Consider the following 27,327-nt stretch of genomic DNA (forward strand, 5'->3'; position numbering starts at 1 on the left):
ACTTTGCTACCTCAGCCAAGCATTAAAAACTATTTAGACTTCCCAAGATTACTTGTTTATGTGCTAATTGGAAAGTGGATGGAAAAGAACATAATGTCGCTGAGTTCACTTCAGCGGCTCCTTTGCAGGCACCTGTAGTGTCAGAGTGAGGAAACAGGGAGCAACTAAAAAGAGATTGTGAATAAAAGATTTGAGATGGGATTTGCTGGGTGGGGGACTTTAAGGAATTAAGGTATTTCAACAGACTGGATTCAAAATGGTATCAGCAATCTGAGCCATTGTCATGACAGTCAAACTTCAGAGCCGGTCTGCATGTTTCTCTGCAGCTTACACTCGTGTGTGAGAGCGTGTTCGTACGATTACAGAGGTGGCTGCCGGCAGCGTGATGGATGAGGGAGCTGGAAACGTCCATATCGCCGCCTGTGGGCGGATTAACCCTCCACCGACCAACGAAACACAACTCTGAGCATCCACAACAAATTAAATTCCACACACAGCCGCAATCTTAGCACATTAACAGCCCTCAGGGCAGGCTTTTAAAGGAGACCGCAGCATTACACGAGGCCAGACTTTCTCTCTCTCTCTCTCACGCTCTCTCCCTCTTTCATTCTCCCGTCGCACATGCAGACACACTCCAGACGCTAGTGAAACATCTCTTTGACATCCACTCTGAGAGAAGCACTGGAGTGCAAATTAACCCTCTCAAAAGCAGCCAGTGGTGAGAGTATCACTGGGCGAGTATCACAGAGCCACAGACTGTAATATTATTTCAAAAAAAGAAAAAACGATGCACTAAGCTCACAGGATGCTGTGTAATTTTACACAGATGTGCTTCACAGCTCATCCAACTAATACATGCAAGGAGTGCAACCAGTCTTTTCACATCTCAGGCTCTGCTGGAGCTGCTAAGACCCAGAGTGGGAAAGCTTTTGGTACCTTATTATTTTACCTCCATGTGGAGGAGTCTACCTGCACTGTATTAATAAAAGCCTATCTCAGGAAGGACAGGGGGGCTGCTCCTTACAGCAGAGTCGAGGTCAGTCCACGGCAAGGGAACCACCTCGCCCGGATGTCTAAAAATACTGTCCTACATACTAAATGTGTGCGGCTCTAGCAGGAGACGGAGCGATGAAGCACTCCGAGAGGAAAATGCTCTTTTTGGTTAATGGATGATGGTGTTTTCCTCAATCTGCAGCCTCTAAAACAAGCCTCATTCTAAAAAAGCACAGAAGCCGATGATTTTCTACCAAAGCACTGATGTGAAATGAGTGCAGCAGCAGCAGATTGATTGAATTCATAAATAAGAATGAGTATGACTGCGTTAAACAAAAAGTGTGTACGGAGCGGACACACACACACACGGCCGATAGCATCTCTTCCGAACAGAGCCGTACATTCCAGTAACTCTGTGGTCTGCACTCGCACACACGGGCTTAATTTACAGTCACTGTCAGCAGCCGAACATTTCTCTAACCACTATCTGATATGTGATGAAAATCCGCTGCCAGCAATAAAAGCTCTGGGAAACAAGAGCTCGTCTGTGTGAACAGGACCAACGTTGGCATTAACTTATTCCATCGTCTGTCAGAGGGCGAGCTGTGTGCGCGCGCGTGTGTGTGTGATGCACTAGAGTTGAGATTAGTGGACTTTAGGTGCACACACTGTGGCTTTACAGTAGGGATAGTGTTCACACGGGAGTCCTCATCCTCCCACTGTATAATCAAGGACATCAAGATGGACAGAGCGTGCAGGTAATCCAGCGTTTCCTCTGCAGGACAGAGAAAGCACCTGCACCGTGCAACGGTTACTGATCTCAAATCTGCAAAAAAAAGTTGCAGAGGATTGTTCCAGGTCATACCAGGGTGAGAGAAAAAAATCTCACATATCAATAAACCAGAATACACAAAAAGACATTTCCAGATGCAGTTTGAGATTGCCATACCCTGCACTGATTGTGCTGACTGTATTACAACAATGTAGAGTAATTAGCTCACCCAGAGGGCAAATTAATGTGCAAAGATGGAAAGTAGTTGTGGAAATATGATAATTAGACAATAACAAAGTCTTTGATCTAGACAGAAAAAGGAAGATAGTAGGTCATGACGTGCTCCTAAAAATAAGATAATTAAAGAGAAACCGCCTCGGGGTCTTGTCTTATTTTGCATACACACATTAAAATATGATAAATGGAGGTTTACTGCAACTACAACAAATGGAATTGAGCATTAAACAAAGTAGCTCGCACGCCAAAGCAATGCACCCTCCACCTGTGTCTGATAGTTGTGTGTGTTCTCTGCTGCACGTTCTGCAGACTTCAGCTTGAAGAAACGGACCCTGAAACTCAGGTCCCGTTCATGTTTAAAAGGTGCGGGCTCTTACCGTCACTCGCTGGGATCTCGGCTCGGGTATCCCCCAAACACTGCAAAACTAAAACAACTCCCACGAGAAGGTCGACCGTCTTCACACGCGCCATATCCAAGTTCCGCCGCAGATTGCTCTCCGTCTTCCTCGTGCACCGACACCGCTTCCCCGCGGACTCCGTAACTCTCGTGCCTCTCCTGCTGCTTTTAAAACGGAAACCTGCCTGCGCTGCACTGAGCTGTTTTTTTTTTTTTTTTTTTTTGTTCCAGCGTGTGCCACACTGCGCGCTCCTGGAGAGTGTAAACGCGCTCGTTCTAACAGGTCTCCACCTCCAAATTAAACAAAAAATAATAACCGCAGTAGAAGAAAAAACAAAGTTCCCCACTTAAATGTTCGTCCCAGTCCGACACACTGGTATCATCCCACTGGCCGGAGGTGCAGTGTGTGTGCGTGAGTGTGTTGTAGGCTAGCGCGCTCCTGGAGAAGACAGTGCGCTCCCTCCGTCATCAGCTCCTCGGAGCCAATGGCTTCTTCTTCTTCTGTTTGATGCCCTGTGTGCGTGTGTGTGTGTGTGTGTGTGTGTGTGTGTGTGTGTGTGTGTGTGTGTGTGTGTGTGTGTGTGTGTGTGTCTGTGTGTCTGTGTGTGTGTGTGTGTGTGTGTGTGTGTGTGTGTGTGTGTGTGTGTGTGTGTGTGTGTGTGTGTGTGTGTGTGTGTGTGCAGAAGAAGCTGAGGAGACAAAGCGTTTCTCCAGCTGCCGGGGAGACAGTGGAGACTGTGCCTGAGGATGTGAGCCGCACCGTGTCTGACAAGCAGCGTTTGAGTGATGAGAAGACGCGTTCAGGAGCTGCTGCTGTAGGCCTCCTGTTTGCCAGCAGACAAAAGATGTTGAACAAGCTGGACTCATTTCTCAAGAGGGCTTTGTTTTTATTAAGCATGAAGGGTTTATTAAAAGATATGCGAGAAGTTTAGGTTTTATGTTCGCTGTTTAGGTCAGACTTTTGTTATTATTAGGCTAGTTTACTTATATTTGAGTGACACTGTTTGTTTTTGTGATCTATCGTCTGTCTATCCATTCCTTCCTCACCTTCACTGTAACAAACAGGTGATTGAACTGTGAGGGCGCCCTCTTCAGGTGCAAATCGGATCATAATATAGGCTATTAACCCTTTTTAAAACCCGTTTTGTTGACCCTTGGCTTTACTTACCGCAGACTCTACTACTGTACGTGTGAGCATTATTAATATAATTGCAAAATCAGCCAAATCGTTTCCTTTAAATATTTTTCCTTTGCACTTTTGAAACTCAATAACTGGAAAAGTATTGAGGTGGTAACCATTTCCCTTTTTAACCCTAACTTGATGAGCAAAAAGCCTTATTACAGCAAATAAGCTCATGAAAATCTTTTATAGACAAAGAATTGTACAGTACCTTGATGTTTGGGGTCAGCTGGATCCCAGAAAGGTCCGACTTCCTGTTAGATCTCTTAAAAATCCAGAAACAGAAATCCAGAAAGTAAAAAAAAAAAAAAAGGTAGCAAGTCAACACTAATGACAATAACGGAGCTCATGAAAGCTGATATAACAATTTAAGTTGTTTTTTGAGCTGTTTCAAGAGGGTTTGGGGTCTCCAGGACCCAGAACAAACAAAAAGGGTTAATAGATGGATGGGAATTTCTGAAAAACTCACATTTCATTTACTCCTCATTCCCTTCGTCGGTTGTGTTCTTTCACTTTTCTCGGGAGCAGCCAGATATTGAAGAGGGAGAGCTTGGAAACCTCTCCCGTGAGGGAACTTTTTAGTTTTTTTCCTCATTGCTTAGTTCAGGAAGCATAACTTGGACCACATGCTCGCTCTAATTAAGACACTCGCTGTGGGAACTCAGGAGCTGAACCACAAGTCATGGAAAAGCTCTTGCATAAAGGGCCACTTTTATCATTTACTTGGCTGCATATTGAACATTGAGAGTTTTTTGTGCTTACTGGATTTTTTAGTGGCTAAAAAGGTAATAAAAGTCATCAGAATCCAAACGTGAGAGGGCACAAATATTCCGACAGGACGCCATTCAGCTCCCAAATTAAAATGGATCAATAAATAGCTATTATGTCACTATCTTAATTTGCCATTTCCTTGAATATCTCCCCCGGCCCCTGAAATACCTTTGTCCCATTATCATTACAAGCGACTGCCAACTTAGTGGCTGCAGCAGTGATTTGTTCTTGCCCAAAATGAATATAGCTGCTGCTTTGTGTCAGTGATGGTGAAACATGACCTGAAGAAGAGCACTTCAGTTTGTTTCTTTCTTTTTTAACATCTCCAACTAACTCGTGGTGAAGTCAACTGTTTACATGAACTTGTTAGTATATCTTCTAACTTCTTTTCGTCTAAACACTTGCCGCAACTCTAAAACAAAGTACTCCTTGGCAACATAATACTTCCTGTTTTAGAAATACATCCAAATGTGTATTTATTTGCCACTATTTCGTCTCAGAATATGCTTTTTTTATATTCCTTGAACACTGATATATGTCCCGTGTTGACAGTCTGTGGACATACAGACGCACTATTCAATTAGAAAATGTAAAAGTGCACATTACATGTACAATCTCTGAATTGTAGGAATTACATATTTGTCGGCTAAATGTATTGTCAATGAAATGATCCTGAATACTCTAAATGCCGTTTTTTGTCCGAGCACTTAAATCTTGACGATGAGGCGTTTAGGGACGAAATGATGAAAACTCCTCATCCAGATAATCAGAAGTAGAGGAAGCGAGTGACATGCTTTTTCTTTCACTTCCCTTTGAAATAGCTCTGATGTTTTTTAAGATCATAAGACTCAAATAAATATCTGCTGGCAGCGCCCGATCCCCGATAGTGTCACATCCACTTTCTCACATTAATCTTGAAATCACCCTCAGCGGGATGCGAGCGACAGACACCTCTTGTACACCGAAGAGGGAGGTATATCAAACGTCTGTAAAACCCCGTACAATCCCAAACAGACATCAAAATATGCTGCCTAGTGATGCATTTCCATCATAAAATGAGATTGTTTTTGACAAAAAAACGTAAAGCATCTTTCAATCAGATCACACAGTCCAGTACCAGGCTGGGATTTAGTCCTAAAGCATCCTCCATCCACACACGTCTACTCCCCTTTACCAACCCCCCAAATCTCTCTTTCTCTGCAACTCTTAAATCATCACAGTAGTTGAGACCCAGCCACAGCTCCCCATGCAGTATGCTCTAATCACCTTGTTCCACAACTCCAGCAGAAAGAAGCCAAGCTAGTCCTCTGCTGACCACTCTGAAAATCTCCCCCTTTATCCATTTTCTTCTCTTTCTCTCTCCCTCTCAGCTCTCTTTAAGCCTTCTCTTTTTCAGACTCCTCCCGACTCTGTCCGTGTGTAGCATGAAGCAGAATCAGTCTCAGATGCTGTGAACTTTTGCTTGGCTGGAGACCCGGTCTCCCCAGGGTGACCTTAAAGACCATCAAAACGTCCGTGACGAAATTATTGAACCGAGTTGGGAGCGACATTAAAGGGAACTTAGATCGAAGTGTCACATTTATTTCAAAGAGTGCTTATGTGTAGATCTGGGTCCCACTCGTTGAGTGGCGGCGCCGCATGTCACCGCAGCATTCATGACGCTTGGCCACTTAATAAACAGAGAACTGAGTGTAGCCATGAACTAAAAAAAAGAAAAAAAAGAACTTGAGGTGAACAAGCTCAGCTCTGTTTCCGTCTTTCCATCATAAAACTGCAGATTATTAGCTTTTCCGGTTCACAATGGTATTAACAAGACCTGAAAGCACACGATCGTTCAGCTTTGCTTAGAGTAGAAGCTTGAAAAAGGTCAGCTTTCCTCCCTTAATGGTCCAAGGTTTTCTACTCATTCAGGCTTCAAACTTCGGTATCCTATCCTTCCAATCATTTCATTTAGTTCTGCCTGTGATCCATAAACCAACTGGTTGTTGGATGGTGCTCCTGATGCCCTTTAAAGTTGCTATAATCACTATTTGTTACATCAGCAGGCCCAGAAGAATATAGTATTCTCCCCTAACTTTGAACTGTTTCAAATCTTAAAAAGGTGCTGAATGTTCAGAACTAGTGCCGCCACATGGCTCTCAACATGGCGGCTAGACACACACACACACAGAAGGAGAGAGTGACTTTATTCTCTGCTCAGGTTACGCCACTTTATCTTTACATATAGCTGTTTGCTGCTATATTAATGCAGTGAACGTTTAACTGAACGCCTCAAGTCAAACAGAAAGGTGAGTGCTCAAACCTGAACGTAAGAGGGCTTTACTTGACTATTATGGCAACCTAAATGAGGAGGCAGGAGCAATGCAACAAGCTGTCATTTCAGCAACAGCATGCTTCCTCCAGCAGGTGTGAAGTAGGCCTCACATATGTGAAAACTACAGGGCTACAGTCATATATTGATCAAACTCTCACGAGTAATTCATTGTATTTCCAGCCCACGGCAGAATAAATTACCCTGCAGAGGTCATTTATCTCTCGGCAGTCATTCTCTAAGGCGTCATTTGTGCATCTCATGAGGCAAACATTAAATTATATAACTTCAGAATCTCATTAAATCAGCCACGTTTGATGATACACACCAACTTCTCTGCCTGTGATGAGGGAACGTTCTAATCGGTGATTGGCTGCACAAGTTGCATAAAACACCCTTTTACAATTTATGTCAAGCCTTAATTAAGCTTTGCTGTACCACACAGGAGGTAGTTAAGATGTAGATAAAAAGCTTTTACAACCCCAAAAAAACCACAAGAGATCCAATAAGGAGCAGCTCAGCCCGCCTCCTCTGCCATCCTCCACAAGAGGCCGAGACCCGGGGTGTTTTTTCTGGTCGGGGGGGACGCCCCCCTTGGGCTGATCGCCATCCACTCTCACTGGATACAGAGAGAAGAAACAGACTTTTTCCCTCTGCACTCAGCCAGAGATGACGAGAGAGCCAATTCAGAGCCATCGTTTCATGGAAAGGGGGTGAGTTTCACCTTGACTTGACTGGGATGGTTGAGTAACCTCAGTCCCCAGCTGCAAGAGGAGGATGTTGGATGCTGTGATAGCGGGTTGACAGTCCAGGATGGGAGAGGTCTCAGGTGAGCAGTTATGTATATAAAGAATCAACTGCTATTTTGACAGCGGGGGCCCTAAAGGCCGTCACTGCGGAACGTTTTCACTACAGGAACCTTTCCGAGGGGAACACAAACAAAACACTGACCTTTAGATGGACTCTCTGATTAACAAAAAAACTGTGACAACAATAGCTCCGGTGAGAAAAGCTGACTAACACCGCCTTTACCAACAACAGCAGCAGCTCTCCAGCGTGCTATTCAACAGCACGAATAACGAAGCTACCAGAAAAAGCGATCGCCCGGGACTAAAAACATTGATAGCTGCACATTCTCAGTCAGCAGGCCACCGTGTGAGAGTGCGGCATTGTTTTGTGTGGTTGCATGTTAGTGGAAAAAGGTTTTTGTGTCGGTTATTGATTGTAGTTGTGTTAGGTCAAATGGCACAGGGTTGAGACAAACACACATGGATGTAGAGGCTGTGAAAAGGCTGAGCTGGTGTTTTTTTCTGTGACAGAAAGGTGTTGGCTTTGCAATTGTTAATAAAGGTAACAATGATAAAACTAATAAACGTATGCAAATAAGAAGAATGACCAGAACTGTAACACAAAAGTCTAAATTTAAATATTTGTAAAATTCCCATGGATTTGTCAGAATATCCCTTAACTAAACAACATTTGGGGGAGATATTATTCATTTGCATGATCAATGAGCTAAATGTTTATTTAATACAGCTTCACAAAGGCGGAGATTTAACTATAGAAGCAGTGAAAATTGAGGAAAATTGGTTTAAAGATTTCAGGCTTGCGGGCAAACTGCTTAACAAATGCCTAAGGTAGAAATATTGTAATGCCTTCATTTTATACCCGTTTAGACTGATTAAGAAGAACGATAACTGCCATAAAACCTACAGATCTGTGCTCTGCTTTTGGACAATCTTCAAGGGAAAACAGTATCCACAAAGCAAAACAATGAACAAGTTACTGCTACTCTAAGCTAGTTAGCTTTAGCAGGAGTTTAGCTGTATTTTTCTTTCTCCATCAAGACTGAATTTAGCTACTGCCTCATTGCATGGAACAACACACTGAACGACCAGTTGGTTCATCAAAATGGATATTCTTCAATTACAGATTTCATCGAGGGAGATCTCAGTTAGTAAATGCAGCTTCAGCTACTGCTAGCTGCGGCTATCTGTCCAACCAGCCGTCTCTGCTTCTCTAACATTAGCGTAGCTCTCTCTCTCTGTCCCTCTCTGACAATTTCACATGCTGTTGCCTTGAATGACATATTAATCCATGGTATAAATATTGGTTTTTATGGTAAAAGAGATGCCAAAATGTCACGATTCCAGTCATAAATCTGTTCTGACCAAATGTGTGGTTCCGGCTCTTTGGCTTTGTGCAGAACAGTGTCTCAGAGGAAAAGGCAGAGAGCCAACATAAGGCGAGGGCACAAACAACGAAACAGTGCACGGCTCAAAGACTGTTATTGATCTTGTGGCCCTTTGATAAATCTCTGACCCAGAATCCATCTATGGACTCGGCAAAGACTCCACAGTGATGGAGAACGAGACTTAACAGTAATGACACTGGAGCTTGTGTTCATCCACAGTCTGAAAATTAAAGATTCACAACTTCAACTTGAGCCAATATGAAGGAATGGGACATTTATTATAAATGGGATGGAGGCCGAATCCCTATAAAACTCAGAAGTAGGCCTTCTATTATATAAAAAAACTACTTTGTTTTTGTTCCCACCTATAGAATATGTGGAGCTTTTGGTATTCAATAAGACATCAATAAACATTTAATTGACATTTTGATTTACACCAAAGCCCAGGTGTTACTAATAACATTAACGATGGCTCCGTTCTAGTCCACCATCTTTAGTGTTATGTTTACACCTGTGCTATTGCTGCTTTTTAATACAGTATATTTTATAAACACTGGAATATAAAGGAGAGCAGAATCACTTCCTTAAGACAAGTTGGACAAATAAAAAAGATCTAGTAATGGACATCGGAGTGTTTGGCTCATCAGTAGGGGATAAAATGTTACATCACAACACGTGTTTGTTTGGTTGCAGCACATGTAATCAGTGCATTATGTTGATTAAAGCAATAATGTGACCCAATAGAGGAAATTGATGCTCTCTTTAGCATATCTCACCACACACAGGCCTGAACTTGTACATCATCATGTTGATATGAGAATATATATAATATGAGAAAGCCATTTTTGATGGCATCTTTGATGAGACACAGCTGAGAAGAGCCGTGACTGAGCACTCGTCAAATTTATACCAGACCGGTTTAACTGTGCTGTTAATGAGCAATCTGCTCTGCGCTGGTTGATACAGAGAAAGTGAGAGTCGGTCCACACCACATACAAAGCAGCTGCAGGAAGCCGACTTGTATTGGATTTTAATTTGCAAATAAAACAGGGGCAAATTACTTTATTTGCACTTGTGGGGATTAAAAAGGATCACTAATGAAGTCAGGACTCCATTTGGAGGCTGTGTTCAGTGGAGTCGCTCAGTTCAATGAACTGGATATGTTCCGCTTTTGCCAGCATTAAAATAAAACCTTTAATCGACCAAACACACGCAACCATTCCTGGAAGTTACAGTACTGAAGCACTGGCTGTTTTAAGTGTTTCTTCTTCTACTATAAATGGCCAATTAAAGAAATAGTTCACATTGTTAGGAACTACACATATAGATGAATATCTGTTAACAGGACTTTACCTGGTAGAGAGAGCGCCACACTTATACCAAGGCTGAGTCCTTACTGCAGCTGCGTGGGTCCGAATCCGACTCGTGGTCTTTTGCTCCACGATTTAGGGGCCATAGTAAATATTCAGGAACCCTCTACAACAACTGCAAATACAAGTGTTTAAGGGAGTTGCAAAGAGCAGAGCTCCTGCAGAAAGATCTACACCGCTGTTCACCTCTGTACACGTTCTTTTTAAACTACATTTATTGGTATTCATATGGATACAATTTGGTAAAATCTAAACTCAACAATCATGAATTAATATACAGAACTTTTAGCTTTTATAGTACCAGATATTTGGGGGATATCACTCAAATCATTCATTTGGTAAAATATGATATTAGTTGTCAATCACAACAGCGATGTATCAGAATTGACATTCAAATACTCCCTTGCAATACATCTGAACTTTCTTCCACTCTTTGCGTTATTCCCCCACCACTTGGCACCTCAGCAGGTCCAGACAAACTCATCAAGTATGTGCACACAGCGTTTGACCCAGCTCCATACTGCAGAGTCAATATGTAAAGTCCATTGTTTTTATGCTTCAGAGCTATTAGCATCAGGGGAGTACTTGTACAGCGGGTTGGTGAAGGACAGCTTGGCATCTTTAGAGGCCGAAACCTGCTGTGGACACAAAGAGACAAACATCGCGTCACTGACGTCTGCACAGACAATTAAAGAGTGAAGTCCCAAAGGCTGAGCAGAGATACCTCACCTCCACCTCCCTCCTCCAGGGGTAGACACTGATGGAGAGCCCCCGACCATCACTCCTGCTGGGGTCAACTCTGGGACAACCGCCCGACCCTTCATGCGGACCAGGAAACTGAGGGAGAGACAATCATGCACACCGGCTTAGAATTAGATGAGCCTTAATGTGAGGGAGAGCCCGAAATGCAGGTGCAATAAAAATTAAACTGACCCGTTATGCGTCCACAGTTACACCTCTAACCTCCATAAAACATTTCATCATCTCCCAGAGGTTAAATAACCACACAGTGTTGCCACTGCTCAGTAAAGCGAGTGTTGAAGCGGATCTGCCTGCGTTACAGAGATACGAGTTCACACCTACACTTCTCTATTTAAAGCTGCGTCCTCGTTTGCAGTCGCATCAAAACTAACATGTGCAGACAACACAGGTACAGTATAGAATATACTGAGAGACATTATATGTGTTGTGTGTATTAATCATATAATTGGAGAGTAATGTGCTGTGAAAATAATCACACGCGTTGGCATTAGTTAAACATATTATGAACAGCATCATGAGATTACTGCATTACACACAAACGCTACACACTCAAACAGCAGCATTAAATCCATGATGACCTCCATCATCAGAGTCATGATAATTGAGGCTCTCAGCATCTCTCTCACTCATAATACTGGATGACGCTTACTGCACACCCACGCAGATGAAAATGTGTGTGCGCTCGGACCAACAGCTCACTCTGTTTGCCCTTCTTTTTAGAAACACACACACACACACACACACACACACACACACACACACTCTTAAACGCACACACACTCAAGAGAGCCATTATCCAAATGGAATAGTTGTGATTGTATCGTCTCTGATGGTGGGATCTCTGTCAGTGATAGCAGGAATAACAGAAGGGAAACAAAGCATAATGTGGGTGGACACAATAATAGCAACCCATGTGAAGAGTACCTATTACATTCACTCAGGTAGTGAAGTCAAATTATAAGGTATATGCACTTTATTATTCCTATTTTATGCTACTTTATACCGTTACCGGTATACACTACATGTCAGAGGGAAACGTTGTATTATTACATTTAACATACAAAAAATGTAATTATATGAATATAATAATATTTTTCTTCTTTCATCTCAGCATTAATGATCTCACACAATGTAGTAAGATAATATTATGATAGTATATCAGTAACATGGAACATTTTTCTGCAGAAGAAGTACTTTTACTTTGGTTATTTTAAGTACATTTTGCTGATAATACTTAGTTTCTTCCACCACTTCACCTGTATAATGTAATCCAGTCTAAAAGCCTCTTATGTTATATTTGTGTAAGACTGTTGCAAAAAGCTGTTAATTAAACTGGTTATTTTTGGTGTTAAGCTTGTTCTGTTGGATCTGATCAGATTATATGGTTCAGTTATTGTGTCTATCTGCTGTATATGCACTACAGTGTGTGTGTGTGTGTGTGTGTATAAATCACACACACACAGAAGCACAAACCACAAAATCAATAATCTTAAATCTAAAATGTAATCTAGCAGAAAGGCTCGGCGATCACCCTCTGACCTCCTCAAATGTTAGACCCACTTATTGCATTATTGGTAGAAGAAAAACCAATGTTGCGTTAACAGAATTTGCTGATGATTGATTGGACATTTCTGCTCGCTGACCTCTGCTCTCCAGTCAAAGGCTGTGTTATCCATCACTCCGTAGTCCATCAGGTTGGGCTTTCTGCGGAGCCAGCAAAAAAGTACACGCATCATCATCATCATCATCATCATCATCATAAGCAGCAAAAAGGAGTCATAATTGTAGCCAGAACTCACATGAAGTAGCATTTTTCCTTGTACAAAGCCAGAGTGCAGACAGCGACTCCGGCCACAAGCAGCAGCAGTCCGATGGCGATGCCAACATACACAGCGTCTGAACAAGAGGGAGGTGCATTTAATTCCTGCAGAGAGAACTTTTTAATGGACTGCAGAGACATTAACAGGGTTTGCAAAGATATAGTAAATAAATACAGCTAGACAGTTTAATAGAGCGAGGGAGGCGTTTCTTTACTACCCAGCTGTGTGTCTTCTGGTTTGGGTGTTGAGGTGGAGAGAGACGGTTTCTCCTTCACAAGGCACCGGTTGCCCGTCCATCCTGGATAACACCTGCCAAGAAATAGTACAACGTTTTGATGATGATTCTGCATAACTATATAACTTCTTATACCAGTTTTTTTTTTTTTTTGTAAGTAGGTTTGATCGAGAAGGCATTTGTTCTACTATGAATTATTATCTATCACTTTCAGCTCCATGTTTGGACGCTCCGCTCACGACTTTGCAGCACACGGTGTTAAAACAGACTCAGGTTGCACAGTCCTGTGCACTGGACCTACAGTAGCTGGTAGTTCATGAGTGGTGCAGGGATGACGTATATTTGCAGGCCAAAATGGGAGTTAGCATTGCCCTGGTTCCCTCGACAACATTTTTTTTATCTTTCCATTGGATTACTGCAGAAAATAAGCTCTGTGGCAAACACAAGTTTATGATACTTACACCTTTTGTTCAGTGAGTCAGTCTTCACAAATTAACTCCACTTTTATTATATTTGAAGCATGAATGCAATCGTTTCAAGTAAAAAGCTAACTTTAGGCTATAAAGAAACTACAACACTATTGCATGATTTCAAACTTCCGGTTTGTAATTTGACAACGTTTGACTCGATGCCGTTTAATGTCCCTGAAAACCCATGTAGTCTCATTTAGCCACTTGTTAGCAAACACCTTTTTTTAGACACGTAAACGCTTCAAAATCCACCAGAGGGGTCCTTACGAACTTATTTTATTTCTAAGAACAAAATGTTGAATCTCATAAGTTTGTTTCAAGGAACTGGAAGTCGCAAATGCTAACTCATTTCTGTGTCAAAGACTCATTCCTGCAGTACTTTATTAGCTGGATAGACTATAAATATACTAAAGATCAGCCTCACACCTATTTGTGTGTGTGTGTGTGTGTGTTTTCCTCCTAAATATAGATTACAACTGCTATTTTTTCAGATAAGCTGATCTCCTTCAAAACCTTTCCACATATTACCTAAAGTACCCCCTTGGTGCAGCTGGTTGGGAATCATTTTACCAAAGCAATGTTGTTTTTTGTTGACAATAAGAAAAATATAGATCAAAACTGGCCATGTCCTTTTAAATGTGCGTAAAATAATAAAAGATACAAAAATAAAAATACTGCAATAGGTAAAGAACATAAATCACAAAATGTCTATTACCCAGGACACACTTATACTATCAAACCATGTAAAAAACAAACAAACATCCCTATCTTGACAAATGGTGCAAGATTCATCTGCTGGACGTCCAGCATGGAAAAACACACAAATTGAGAATAGTTTGGCCCGTCTGGTGAGCTGCATCTCTGGGAAAGAAACTCAGTTCTTCTCCTCTCGACCGGAGACTCTGGTACAAGGCAACATCTGTTCAGTATCAGCTTGATTTCTGCTCAACATTGAGCTTCTAATGCAAAACACACAGCTCTCAGTGAAGCCAGACTGGTTCATTATCATTCCGAGGGGTTCAGGGTACATATTGTGTGACGGTCTGGCCGTGGCAGAGGGACGTCCCTGGCCTGGTTCCCTGGTGGATCCTGCTCAGCAGAGTGTGGGGGGGGGGGGGGGGGGGGGGGGGGGGGGGAACGTGATGCAAATACTGAGCCAGAGGTGCCCTCCGATGCTGGCCTCGGGTTCTACTACAGCATGTTATCAATGCTGGAACAGCTACAGGAGCTCCATACCACACTGTGCAGTGAATGACGGCAGTAAAGTCCTGTTACATAATGAGAGGAGGCAGTGGTGGCGGCGGTGTGTTCAGGAATTTTGGAGAGTAAATAAAAAATGGGAATCAAACACAAGGAGGCTGAATGAGACAATGAGAGCAGTGGCATATCTTCAAGCTGCAGAAACATCCATTTTTTTTTTTAAAGTCCAACTAAAATCTCATCCTTTTTGCCGTCAAAATGTCTGTGCTTGACGGACAGCAGGAGCTGGCAGGCTCCAATACCGGCGGCAGGGTAACGAGACACAGAGTAAACAAACTGGTAGCCTACAAGCCATGTAGGCAGACACCGTCTAACGGATCACAGTGATTTTTGAAGGTACATTTTGTTTAATGTCCTGCAGTTGAGCAGCTAATTGGCTATTTAGAAGAAGATATAGATACAGTAGATCTGCAGAGATGGATAGAGATAGATCTAGAGATATGTAGATCTATCTCTCTAGATCTATCTCCATTTATCTATAACTATCTCTCTGTCTAGATCTAGATCTATCTCTAGAGCTACCTCCTCTTGTCTAGATCTATTTCTAAAGACCAGACAGATAGATGCGTTTTCTTCTTCTATCATTTCTATAATATGACACTTGCATTGCAGAGACATTCGTGAATTCATCCACGTCCAGTCTGTGGAAAAAGCAACTTTCTGAGACGAAGATGGAGAAATGTGGATCTGTCAGAGACGATTCAGTGGGACATAATGATGTGAACAGATCCAGCAGCAAGTCTCATTATCACATTCTCACTCTTAGAATGAAATATCTCATTGTGGACATTCCAAGCTGCTGATGCAGACAACTAGATTCATAAGCTCCCTCGAATAAAAACTCCGACAGAGTGACCTCAGGAGTTTTTTTTGTGGTTCCCCCCACTAAGACCATTGGTAGCGGGGGCCGTGTTTAAATATTGACCAGAAGAATCCATCAGAGATTCCCAGGAATCACTGTGCTGGTGGATAAATGAAGGCACAACCACCCTGGTTAAGCTGTAGGGGATAAGCAGATTCCCACATGCTTCGTGGAGCGCGTCTTTTCCAAGGAAAGAAACAAGACTGATAGGATTTCCATGTTTTAAGGCTCACCAAGAGAGATAAAGGATGGGAGGAGGAGTGGGGCCCGACACACAAGATACTTATCTTTGTTTGTGCGTGTTTATGAGCGTGACAGGGTGTGTTGCTGTGTGCTTATAAGTGTGTGTTCATTTGTGCGAGGGTGAAGTTCTACTTACATGCAAACAGGCCCGTGTTTCTCCACGAGGCATGAGCCCCGATCCAGGCAATACAGCGGAGGACAATCTGCAAACCACACGTAAAATAACTGACCATCACTGCTGAATATATTATCGAAAACACACACAAAAAATGAAAACCCTCCTCAGGTTTTCCTCTGCATTCTTTCTCTGTCCCGAGCCGTCATCCACTTCTCTCCTCTGACAGGAAACAGACACTCGCACTCAAGCATGTTGCAGCTCTGATATCAGAACATGAAATCAGTGAATTATGTTGCCAGAGAGACACGGTGCACTGAGCATCATCCATTAACCTCTGCAGAAAGCATCAGCACATTATACCACTTAAGTACAATTTGTTTTCCTTCCATCTTGTACATCTGATGAACACAGGTTGTGTGGGGGGGGGGTTTATCAGGGTTGTTCAATAATCATTATGTTTGAAGCCCTCGAGTCCTGTTCAACCTCCATAAAGTAGCTACGGCTTGGCAGCGAATGCAGGTAAAAAGTGAGGTTTGGTCTTATTCCTGAAAACCCAGGAAGGCAGAAGGTTTTAATGGATTTTGGCAGCTCGCAGCAACCATTGAGGTGTGCTTTGAAAACTAAAAAGCCAGACTTGAAATGTCCAGGGAGTTACCGCGCCGGCTGGAAATGAGCAGACGTGAACAAAGTTTTCGCAAACACTTGATTAAAAACTGGTAACTCATGAGAGTATGATACGGAGAAAGAATAAAAAGTATTACATTAAATAGCTAAATCTATGGATTTTAAATGATGAAACCAACAGACAGCGAGTCACCCAGCTAGGCGAGCATACTTTAAACTATTTAATACTTTAAAGCTTTAAAAGAATACAATTAAAACGTGGAAACTACATGAACTGTGTAGTGAAAGGTGAAACAAAAGATGGACAATAAGCTCCATCTCTAAAATCTGGGTGCTTCTTCTGACAAGCGGGAGCTTCAAGGTCCGCCGCGGTGAAAGTGGAAGGTATGTAAAAAACACGTTACCATGGCAGCTAGATTCATCAGAGTGAAAAGGCAGACAGTCTGCAGAGCGATCGCATCGCTTCTGAAGTGGGATACAGCCAGGCCAGCTTTCACACACCAGCTCTCCCAGCTCACACTGAAGCAGAGCTGGTGGGAGAAAAAAAAAAGGGATATTGGTTAAATATGTAGAGGGGAGTTTGAGAGGTTTTCACAGATCACTATGAGCAAACCACAAAAGTTTACTAAAAATGCTGCAAGTTACTCATCTCACAAGCAGTTCAAAGCACTCAAACTACCAGTCAAAAACCCAACAAAGACAAAGACATATGTACTTACGGCAGCTGTTCTCGTCCTCTCCATCGGGGCAGTCTGGGACGCCGTCACAGCGCAGTATGGAGGGGACGCAGGTATCATTCAAACACTGGAAATGTCCAATAGGACAGCGATCCTGAGGAGGAAGAGTACCGGGTACCACAGTGGGACAAAACTCCTCATCGGACTGGTCGGCGCAGTCCAGCTCTCCGTCACACGTCCAACTCTCTGGGATACACTGATAGGAGTACGTACACTGGTGCTGGCCCGCACCGCAGGTCAGAGGCTGGGGAGTCACTAGTCCTGAGGCGACATATCACAGGAAGGATACACGCACATGATTACTCACGCATGCAGAGAGCTTAACACACCTTAAATACCCGTTTATTGATTTTAGATTACACGCAGCCAGCATCCTTCGGTGAGAAACCCCAGAGAGAAAAACAGAGAGGTATGCTAATGGTCTTCAGAATGTTCAGGGGTGAAGGGAGAACGGCCGGGTGGCAGTGATGAAACAACACTATAAATGTAATTGCTTTTCCCCTCCATTGCCCTCGGTGTCATCCCTCGGCGCTGACCCAGTCTCCACAGTGAATTTATATGGACCTACAGGGCAACAGGCTCCATTTACTCACTACTCTCAGCCCGAGGGTCCACACAATTCATATGGAAACGGAGCAGAGGAGCATGGATGTTAGCGGACAGAAAATGTGGAAAAGGAGGAAATGGGAGAAGGAAATTGCGTGAAAAAATGAGCACAGTGCTAAAAAAAAAAAAAAAAAAACAAGAAACCAAAAGGACGAGCAAAGAGAGATCAAAGACGGAAACCTTTTACCTTCCACCACACACTCTGCAGTGTAGGAGATGTCATCCAAGGCGACGTCTGTCCACATGTCTCCACCCGCCTCCGCCTGGAAGGTCACTCTGAAAGGTCCTGGGTTGGACAGGATGACATTTGCGTATGTCCACTGGCTACCGTGGTTTCCAGTGGCTGCCCACATCAGCAGACTGGTGCCACTGGGTCCCACAGTGTAGACCTGGTGAGGAGCAAACCAACACGGACATTTAAGGCGACATGAAACGACATCGAAGATTAAATTAAAAAAAATGTAATTAAATCAAAATAAACTTTGGTTTTAATGATTTTTGGACACTTTCAGCAAAAGATAGATTTTTTTTATAAAAACATGATTTGTGATTAAATCAACCAAGTCTCCAAGTGAATGTTAAAGATTTTAATTTAATAATTTATAATACATGGTTCTTTTTGAACAGTCCTTAATAGAGGATCGCAATTGATTTAAACATTTTTTATTAAACTATTACGCCTCTCCGATTGCTTATCTGAGAATGTTCCAAACTGTTCCCTAAGCTCGTCTAGCTCTGGCTTGCTCAATGTACCGATAATGAAAATAACGATGTTGAAATAGTTTTCTTCTGTTGTGCCCCAAAGGTTTGGAACAAACACAAATAAGGTTTTTACCATTAAAATTGTTTTTATTACTCGTATTATCCCATCTTCCCATCATCTCTTTAGGACGTTATTGTTTTGATTATTTTCCCTCCCTGTGTCTTCTGTTTTTAATGTGTGTGTTACTGAATTGTTTCTCATGTAAAACACTTTGAGCTGCATATTACATGATGAAATGTGCTATATAAATGAAGTGTATTGTTATTTATTATTGAATTATTATTACTGTTGCCATTTTAGGTCATAGCACATTTGTGAATATCTAGTGTACGGGTTGCCTGCATGTCATTTTTGGCTTTTTTTCAGCGCACATCATACCCAATTATTGTTTTTTGAAGATTTGCTTTTTGTTTGTTGTCCTGAAATCAACACAGCTAACAAAGGCACCTAAAAAAAGACGTGAAAACATGGATATAATGATCAAGTTTGTGAGGTGATACACTTTGATGGCTTATTTCCTGGCAGGGAGACTTTCATTTCTTCCTGTGGGTATCAGGTGATTGACAGTAAGAGAGTATAATGTAGTGAGAGGTGCAGTAAAATGGAAAAGACATCTCTGTCAAAACCAAATTAAGCCTTCAGGTTGACTGTGACGGATCATTACCGCAAATGACATTAAAAAAAAAACAACATATCTGGAAGCTAGATGCCTGACACAAACACATACAGGACTTTGAATTATTTATGGAAATGTGGCTCAGATTAATTCACCTTCAGCGTTCCCATCCTGTCTGAGCCGTGCATGTAGAACCAGAAGCGCAGGTGACATCGGCCGATACTGGCTGGAAATGAACTCCTGGTTGACACCTTGGCAACGTCACCCTCCCTCTGAGGGGCTGAGTGTATGTACAGGAAGTTCCCACCACCACCTTTGGAGATAAATACATTTGTTGTACATTTATGTGAGGTTTGAGTAATACCGCAGTGGGACGAATGACATTTCAATCCCAGCTGCAGGCAAAAAAAATCCAATAACGTTCTCCTGTTGGTTCCAATATACGTGATATTTGGACTGAAGAAAGCATTCATGCTGTTGTGAAATGTTGTAGCCTGCAGCCAAAAGCTGCAGAGTGCTTCCTCAGCTCGGCAAGGCTCGGAGATGAAGCAGCGTATGTCTGAGGCCAGAACAAGGTGCGAGTTTTCCACACGAGTTAAAAGGGATTTAAGACCATCACAGCACAGCAAACTCTGCGCCCCAAACGCTGCATTCACTAAGCCAAAAAAGAAATCTCTGAAAATGCAACCAAGTGATGTCTGCAGAGTCATGTGCACCTCTTGCCGCTGTTCGGCTCTCTCGTGAGCGTGCGTGTGTAGCAGATGGCCGGGACGTATTGATCCGCTCTGTGGTGAGATCATAAGTTCATTCTGTGACACAGCCCCCAGTGTCCACATTCATCCCTCAGCTCAATAAACTCAACTGGCCAATCAGAAGTGCTCAGTAACTCACCCACAGCCAATACTAGGAGGCATTAGAGCTCCACTGTGGGATCCGTTTGTTCATCGAGTCCACGGTGAATAATGAAAAAACACAGCCGTTACAAATATAGTGGACAGGGCTCAACAATGAATCCAGTTGTTATCCAAATTGCAGTATAGGGTAATATTTTGTTCAAGACAAAATGTGTGTCAAAATATATTATTGTCATGCTGTAAAGATGTCCTGGTCTACACATGATATTCTACAGACTTAAGAAAGCGTTTGTGTTTTGTATGGAGCACCACAAAAACACGCCATAATCATTTCAAAATGTGTTTCAATGAAAATGACAATAAAGATGTAAAAATGATCTTTCCCTCCATGTTACATCTTCCATCTGTAGCATCTTTTTGGTGTGTTCTTGCACATGTTGAGTAGGATGTGTAGTTTCCCCACACATGGATCCCAAATGTAAATCCCACTTCCTGAAGGCGCGCCAGCCAAAGCAGCCCTCTAATCCGAGAGCAACACCTGTGTTGAGTAGCTGGTCAGATTGTCAGTCAGTGATTCCCACTGAGCGGCTCGCCACAGCGACTGAATGTGTTAAAGCTAATAGTTGCGTTGAGGCTTTTGGGAGGCCAAGATCGGAGGTATTTTAGAATGATGTGGAGACTGAGCCAGGTATAGTTGTAAGAACTTGATTCTGTCTAACAACACGAGGAGCTGGGGAGCTGATTTAGTCGTTTTGGGTTTTTACCTTCAGGCTCGGTTAGTTTGTTGTATTTTGGTTTATCTAAGATGAATTAGTATAGCTCTTATTTTAAGAGCTCTCTATTAGTTGTATTGACTCATTTGTTTTCAACAGCATCCACTGGCCCTTTATGTTCCTCTAGTTCGGCCTTTTGTTTGTGTTTTGGCCCAATCTAAGCTCCCCGTTAATTATAAAACATTATTTTACCATTTCAAACTGGTTTTATGTTGCTTTCCCTAAACTCTTATATCACAAATCACATCGCAATTGCAATATCAGTCAAAAATAATTGTATTATTGGATATTTGTTCAGCCCTAGCCATAAATCTTACTACTGTTGATGGATTCAGGGGACTCCTGCATTTCTCGTTGTATGTTACTTAATTTTCTCTCCGTCAAGTCGAGCAAACTGCGCACTGCTTCCCCTCAAATGAACTCCTGCCAAAACTGTAATAAGATTTTTCATTATTTTCATGCCGCCATCTTCTCCTTATCAAGGTCAGCCTCGCAATATCAAGAGTCATTTTGTCAAGCCCTATGTACCAACAGCGTCAACAAACAAAAGGAAAAAACTGACAGCCAAGGTACAAAACAATAATTAATGAACGCAAATTACAAAGTCACATGAAAAATGAAGGTTTACTTTGCGGTGTATTGAGGTGATTCAAACTCTAAGATTACTTTTTAACTAATCAGGAGCGAAAAACGTGTTTTGATACAGCAGCATCACTGTAGACAAGATAAACAACAAGTCCAATACTGTTAAGCTCAGTTAGACATTGATCAGGATGTATTATTAACCCTGACTTCACATTCCAGTCAGAAGCTCCTATTTCCCAGCTGTCAAGTTGTAATTACAAAGGCGCCGCACTGAGCCGCCCGAGAGCTGAAAACATGGAGGACGAAGAAGTCGTTTGTTGTTAATTTTGATAAACGCTTCGTTTTTCACTAAAAAAAACAAGACAGAAAGCAAACGCATGCAGTGAGAACATAAACAGGGTACTTAGTGGGAATTTATAGCTGTGTGTTGGCAAGTGCTCATTCAGCCACGATGAAGAGGTCAAAGGTTAGAACAACTCAAACTTGTGTGTGTCAAAATCACTTCTAAAGCTGCCACTTGTAGTTAAAAGCTGAAGGGAGAATCGTGTTCTGTGATGAGATTCGGGGAACAAAAGCACTTTGGTGAAGTCGAGGAAAGATCATAATGTCAATTAAGTTTTAACAAAGTAAACAAGTTGTGTCTTTTGCGTCATATCACTTTTGACTTTTCAACATTTAACCAAGATGATGATCAACATTAGCCGAGCGCACCTAAACGCAAGCATAACAAAGTCATATCAAGCTTTAGCTGCTCTGAATGGAAAAAGCGGAAATTAATATGAAGATATTTTCTTACCTAATACTTTAATTTAAAAAAATAATTCAGGTGGCATTGTGTTTCTCTCATGAAGTATTTCTGTTGGGAATATGTCGGATACAAAGTATAGTCCTAAGAAAAACAACTTCATCCGCCGTCAAATCCCCAAAACGTCACATGTTTAGGTTTAAGTGACAAAGCGCACTAGTGGCTGCAGGAATTATGACTCAACCTCAAGACAAAGAGGGAAGTTGGTTGTCATTAGTATAGAGACACAAAACCACGTAGTGATGGCGTTGATGTGGATGTTTGGGTCAACAAAACGAGGGATTTTGCCAGAAGAGGCTGCAGTTTGAAACATGATGTCATCCGTCAGATCAGAAAAAGCTTATGTTGCATAATAACTGCTGGACAAACAGCGTATGCTGTTGTTTAGTTTGGAGGACTTGTTTATGACAGAGACAGGGTTGGCAGCACTGTGGGTACTGACCAGGACTGTGGTCAGCCTGAGGTCCAGCTCCTGGTGTCTCACTCCTGTAACCGATCCTCCAGTCAAAGTCATCATCAGCGTCCTGAGAGAGCTGGCAGGTGTCTTCCCACTGCTTTTCATCCATGTTGAAATTGCACGCGCCTGGCAAGTCGACTATGTGCTCTACGAGAGAGAGAGAGAGAGAGAGAGAGAGAGAAAGATGGAAGGAAAGAGTGAGAAGTCTGGGCTGAAAGTTGTTTTTCTGCTCTATAGTACAAGATTCACTCCTACTGTAATTCCAAAGAAGAAACCCATTTCCCATTTCCTGCTCACCGCAGTCCATCTCATCGGACTCATCAGCACAGTCGGCCTTGTTGTCGCACAATAGATGGGACTCCATGCAGTGGCCGCTGTGACACACAAAGTCTGTGACGGCAGGGCAACTGTGTGGCTCCACCACATCTACAAACACACAGAGACAAACGTAGGAACAGATCTGAGGGAGAAACACTTATCATTCACGTTTATATTCTACATCAGGTCATCTTATTTTTATCTTCTTTTAGGACCGACCCTCTAGACAGGAAACTATCTCCCGTTTTTTTCCCATTTAGATCAATCAAATCCAGCTTCAGTGGGAAAAAGCTACGATCAACAACTGTGTCTTATTAAAACTTCCTGTTCTCTGCACCGAAGGACACGAGCGGCGGAGGAGACGGTAAACAAAAGCAGACAAAGGCCTGTCAGGGGAATCAAAGCCTCCTCCAGTTCCGCCTCCTTCGAGACAGAACAGAGAGGAAGGAGAGGAGATCAGGTGGAGCAGAGACGCAGCACACACACAAGGACATTACAGCATGATGAGGTCAAAAAGGCAGCGACATTAAATGATGACTGAAATGAGCAAATAGCTGAACTTAATTCCAGGAGTTCAAGCGTGGTTAATAACATCAGAGTAAACTGGAAACCCGGTAGCTTTGAGGGGCATGTTAATTGTATGTTTTGTACATATAACAATGTCACTTCAACGTGCGTCATAAAGCATCGCACCAGAAAAGGGGTGAGAATTATCGTGTCCACCTGGGTGACATGTTTCCATCCCCGCCGATGTGAGCTGGAGCAGATAAATAGCTGCGACTACTGCAGAGTCACTTGCATGGTGCCGATTGTAACCTTCCAACTAAAAACAAAAGCCAGATGTCAGTGGGTGTTGGAGTTTTTTTGTCCCGTGGTAAAGTGTTGCTTAGTTTTGGACAGACAGTTCGGTCCTTGCATGCACGCCTCTCAGCCCGTTTTGATCCCTGTCTCAGTGTGTGTGTGTGTGTAGCTCAGTGTTTATGTCTCTGTGTGTTAATATTTGTGTGTTGCGGAGGGCCTTGGCAGAGCCACGAAACATCCCACATGGTGTCCAGCCTTGTGCTGATGTTTAACATCTGTCTCGGACATAAACATCAAACAGCGTTTGACAGCGACCGTGATCCCACAAAAAAACATCTCTCTCTAAAACGCACTAACTCTCTCCTTCTCTTTCTCTGTTCATAGACCGAGTGTGCCAGCGGCAGAATCACTTTCACACGTCAAACTATCAGTTGAAAAGATCATAAGATAATTTCACGGGATAGTTTTATCTTGCTTGCTTGTATGATACCACGAGAGAAAGTCATTTAGTCCACATCATGTGACATTGCCTGAAAGTACAGATTTTCTAGGCCACGAATAAGTAAAACCGGGGATTTAGATTGTTTTTTTCATATTCGTCATATACAAAAGTTCAATACGGACTGGTATGAAAAGCTGACTGACAATAAATGAGTTCATGAGTCTAAAGCTTGAATATTTTGCTCAAACATTCAAAAGTTCAGTAAAATGACTTTAAATTAAAGAAGCAAGAAGTTCAATTTGTACTGCCATTCTGCACAAAGAGACCTTAATATACTGTGCAGAGGTTTGCTGAATACCAGTGACTCTGATTACTTTGCCAGGTGGTGAGATTTCTGGCTTTCCACAAACTTTCCACTCCAGTGCTCCATTTTGGGACAGTGAAATTTCGAGACATTTCCCATCTCCTCTGGCCACTTTTGCACTTTTAACAGCTTACACACACACACAAACACACACACACACACACACACACACACACAGACACACACACACACACAGATGAAAGTGCTGCAAGGTATTGTTACAAAGGTGAATCCCTTCATAGACAAGGAGGGCAGTAGGCTAGCAGCACTTGCATTGCCACACATCAGCACTTTATCTCTCAGTTAAACTTAGGCTTTGATTGGGTAGCTGACTAGTTTCCTTTATTGTTTGTAGATATCACACAAGTTAACCTTTTGTTAAACACGTTTACTTGCAAAGTGCTGGATGAAAATATCAATACCAGTCTTTTATCTGTGAAGTATTTATGAAGCTAGAGCTAGCAGGTTGGTTAGCGTAGCATACATTTGGGGATTTTTGGACAGAAGCATGCTAGCCCCCCCCCCCCCCCCCCCCATTTCCAGTCTTTATGCTAAGCTAGGCTAAACGCCTGCAGGCTCTAGTTCAATACTTAACATGCTTTAATACAAGTATTGATCCTCGTATCTCACTTAATAAGCATCATTTGTGGAAAAAAATCCTTTAAATGAGCAACTGATCACTAAACTACTTTTTATAGTCGTGTGCTTGTGTACAGTTAATTATACTTTAGAATGATTGGAACGATTATATCGTTTCTTTTGGTTCGGTGAATAGGCAACACTTGGTACAAAAGGTGTGTGCTGCTCATACCACCTACTTGGTGCACAGTCTTTGAACTCCAGGTCATCCAGGGCGGCTCCTCCACTCACGTCACTCGAGCGGATGCCCTCGAATATCACCTCAAAGTTCCTCAGCCTCCTCAGAGGGATCTCCGCTCGGTTCCATTTGTTCCCCTGATGCCCCGTCTTGTTCCACGCCTCCCACAAATTGCTCTCCGTCTGTGGAGAAGAGCGGCGTTGACAAAAGGAACGATCACGCAGTGGCATTTTCTGGTTACCATCAGAAACATACATGTTAAACTTTGAGCATCGTCAATAGTGAAGAAGATACAATGAGCTGGAATTAACTCTTGGGACGATTGCTGAGAAACAGTGAATATCAACTGAGAGGAGTCATTAAAGCCTCATTAGCATAACATCGTAGTAATAAGTTCCCTGCCTTGAGACCTGCTCAGGCTGAGTTATGGTAATGGCTTTCTCTCATGCCACATGTGGAACACATTAAGAGACATGCCGATGTGTATTCCTCTTTCAGTCCTCTCGGCCTTTTCCCATGGTGCAACCCAGACACTAAATCATGACTAATACAGCTTTGAAACAGCGAATGTGGCTTTGAAAGAGGGTTTTTGCGGATGTGCATTATTGCGAGCCAATATCTCGCCGGCGGTTTTTTTATGTGGTGTCAAGAGCACGAATGAGACATTTACGAAGTCATATCACGTCACTTCTAAGATACACCGTTGTGGCACAAGGATATGAGGAAGTGGAGGAACTTCAATGAATAGTCACTGAACTCAACCGGCTTATATTTGAGACAAACGAGACAAAACTCTTGCTCTGCAAAGATGAAAAATACTATCAGATTATTTATTTAAACCAGTATGAATATTACTTTTAAAATAACATATAAGTTATTAATCCAAGCTCTAAAACTGTTAACAACACCCGTTTTATGGCACACACAAACCGACACAACCCCTCTCTTTATCCTCTTAAAACCTGCCTTCCCGTCAGCGACGAGCTTATTTAGCATTCCAAAAAGAGGTGAAAACTAAACAGACAAAAGGTGAGGACACTTCTATTTTATAGCCAGCAAGGTAACAAAAACAAGCATACCCAACAACATGGTGAAGGACAAAGAGAAGCTCTGCTTTTTACAGCAAATTCTAACAAGATTACAGAGGTTATGAATATAAATACTGTAGCCTCCAGATTAAACACTGGAACACTGAAAAAGATTTGTCTGAATTGGCTCAAATTCAAAGATGAATTAAAGAAGGAGAAGAAAGATAATATCCCGTCTCTGCAGCATTGACTACACTGAACAGCAGTTGGATCAAAAGCTTGAAGCATAAAACCAAACAAAAAGCATTTAAGGATAAAGCTGTTGTTTCTATATTTTTCTTGTCGTCAGCATATCCCCAAAAAAGACCAAAACCAACAATGAATTGAACCTGATCCTGTGTAGCCAAAGCCGGATCCTATTCGTCTGTGCCAAAGAGCAGCATTGTTGTCTAAAAAATATTAAAACACAACAATGAGCCAACTGTTGCACTGGATGACATGGTGCAATATTACTATGAACACGAGCACTGTAGTTTATTCTGCGTTGATCAGACACACATGATCATGCTGCTGAAATGTGTACTCACACACTGGAAAGAGTCCCAAACAAATGCACGATTTAGTGCGGTTCTAGTGACCTTGACTAAAAAAAATGACAGTGCCCACTGGCCAGCTGTTAAAGAAATCAAAGCTAATACTAATGACCCGTTTTCAAAGGTTTATGTCTGCAGTCGGAACCAAT

General features: G+C 42.3%; 2 protein-coding genes across 2 annotated transcripts in view; both read right to left on the reverse strand.

The window, feature by feature from the left end:
* The window catches only part of plxdc2b (plexin domain containing 2b), an 82,876-nt gene extending 80,133 nt beyond the window's left edge, over positions 1–2,743 (reverse strand). The window contains exon 1 of the mRNA XM_079181734.1: positions 2,380–2,743. Within this exon, the coding sequence (XP_079037860.1) occupies positions 2,380–2,473 (94 nt within the window). The 5' untranslated portion in view covers positions 2,474–2,743. The remainder of the gene's footprint in view (positions 1–2,379) is intronic.
* A 7,925-nt stretch (positions 2,744–10,668) lies between these two features.
* The window catches only part of malrd1 (MAM and LDL receptor class A domain containing 1), a gene marked incomplete at its 5' end in the record, with an annotated part of 45,276 nt that continues 28,617 nt past the window's right edge, over positions 10,669–27,327 (reverse strand). The window contains 13 exons of the mRNA XM_079181145.1: positions 10,669–10,863; positions 10,955–11,062; positions 12,631–12,691; positions 12,787–12,883; positions 13,025–13,116; positions 16,014–16,080; positions 17,024–17,149; positions 17,339–17,617; positions 18,150–18,351; positions 19,497–19,654; positions 22,801–22,962; positions 23,113–23,241; positions 25,559–25,739. Of these exons, the coding sequence (XP_079037271.1) occupies positions 10,777–10,863; positions 10,955–11,062; positions 12,631–12,691; positions 12,787–12,883; positions 13,025–13,116; positions 16,014–16,080; positions 17,024–17,149; positions 17,339–17,617; positions 18,150–18,351; positions 19,497–19,654; positions 22,801–22,962; positions 23,113–23,241; positions 25,559–25,739 (1,749 nt within the window). The 3' untranslated portion in view covers positions 10,669–10,776. The remainder of the gene's footprint in view (positions 10,864–10,954; positions 11,063–12,630; positions 12,692–12,786; positions 12,884–13,024; positions 13,117–16,013; positions 16,081–17,023; positions 17,150–17,338; positions 17,618–18,149; positions 18,352–19,496; positions 19,655–22,800; positions 22,963–23,112; positions 23,242–25,558; positions 25,740–27,327) is intronic.

The sequence above is a fragment of the Pholis gunnellus genome (assembly GCF_910591455.1).
Source record: "Pholis gunnellus genome assembly, chromosome: 20".
NCBI lineage: Eukaryota > Metazoa > Chordata > Actinopteri > Perciformes > Pholidae > Pholis > Pholis gunnellus.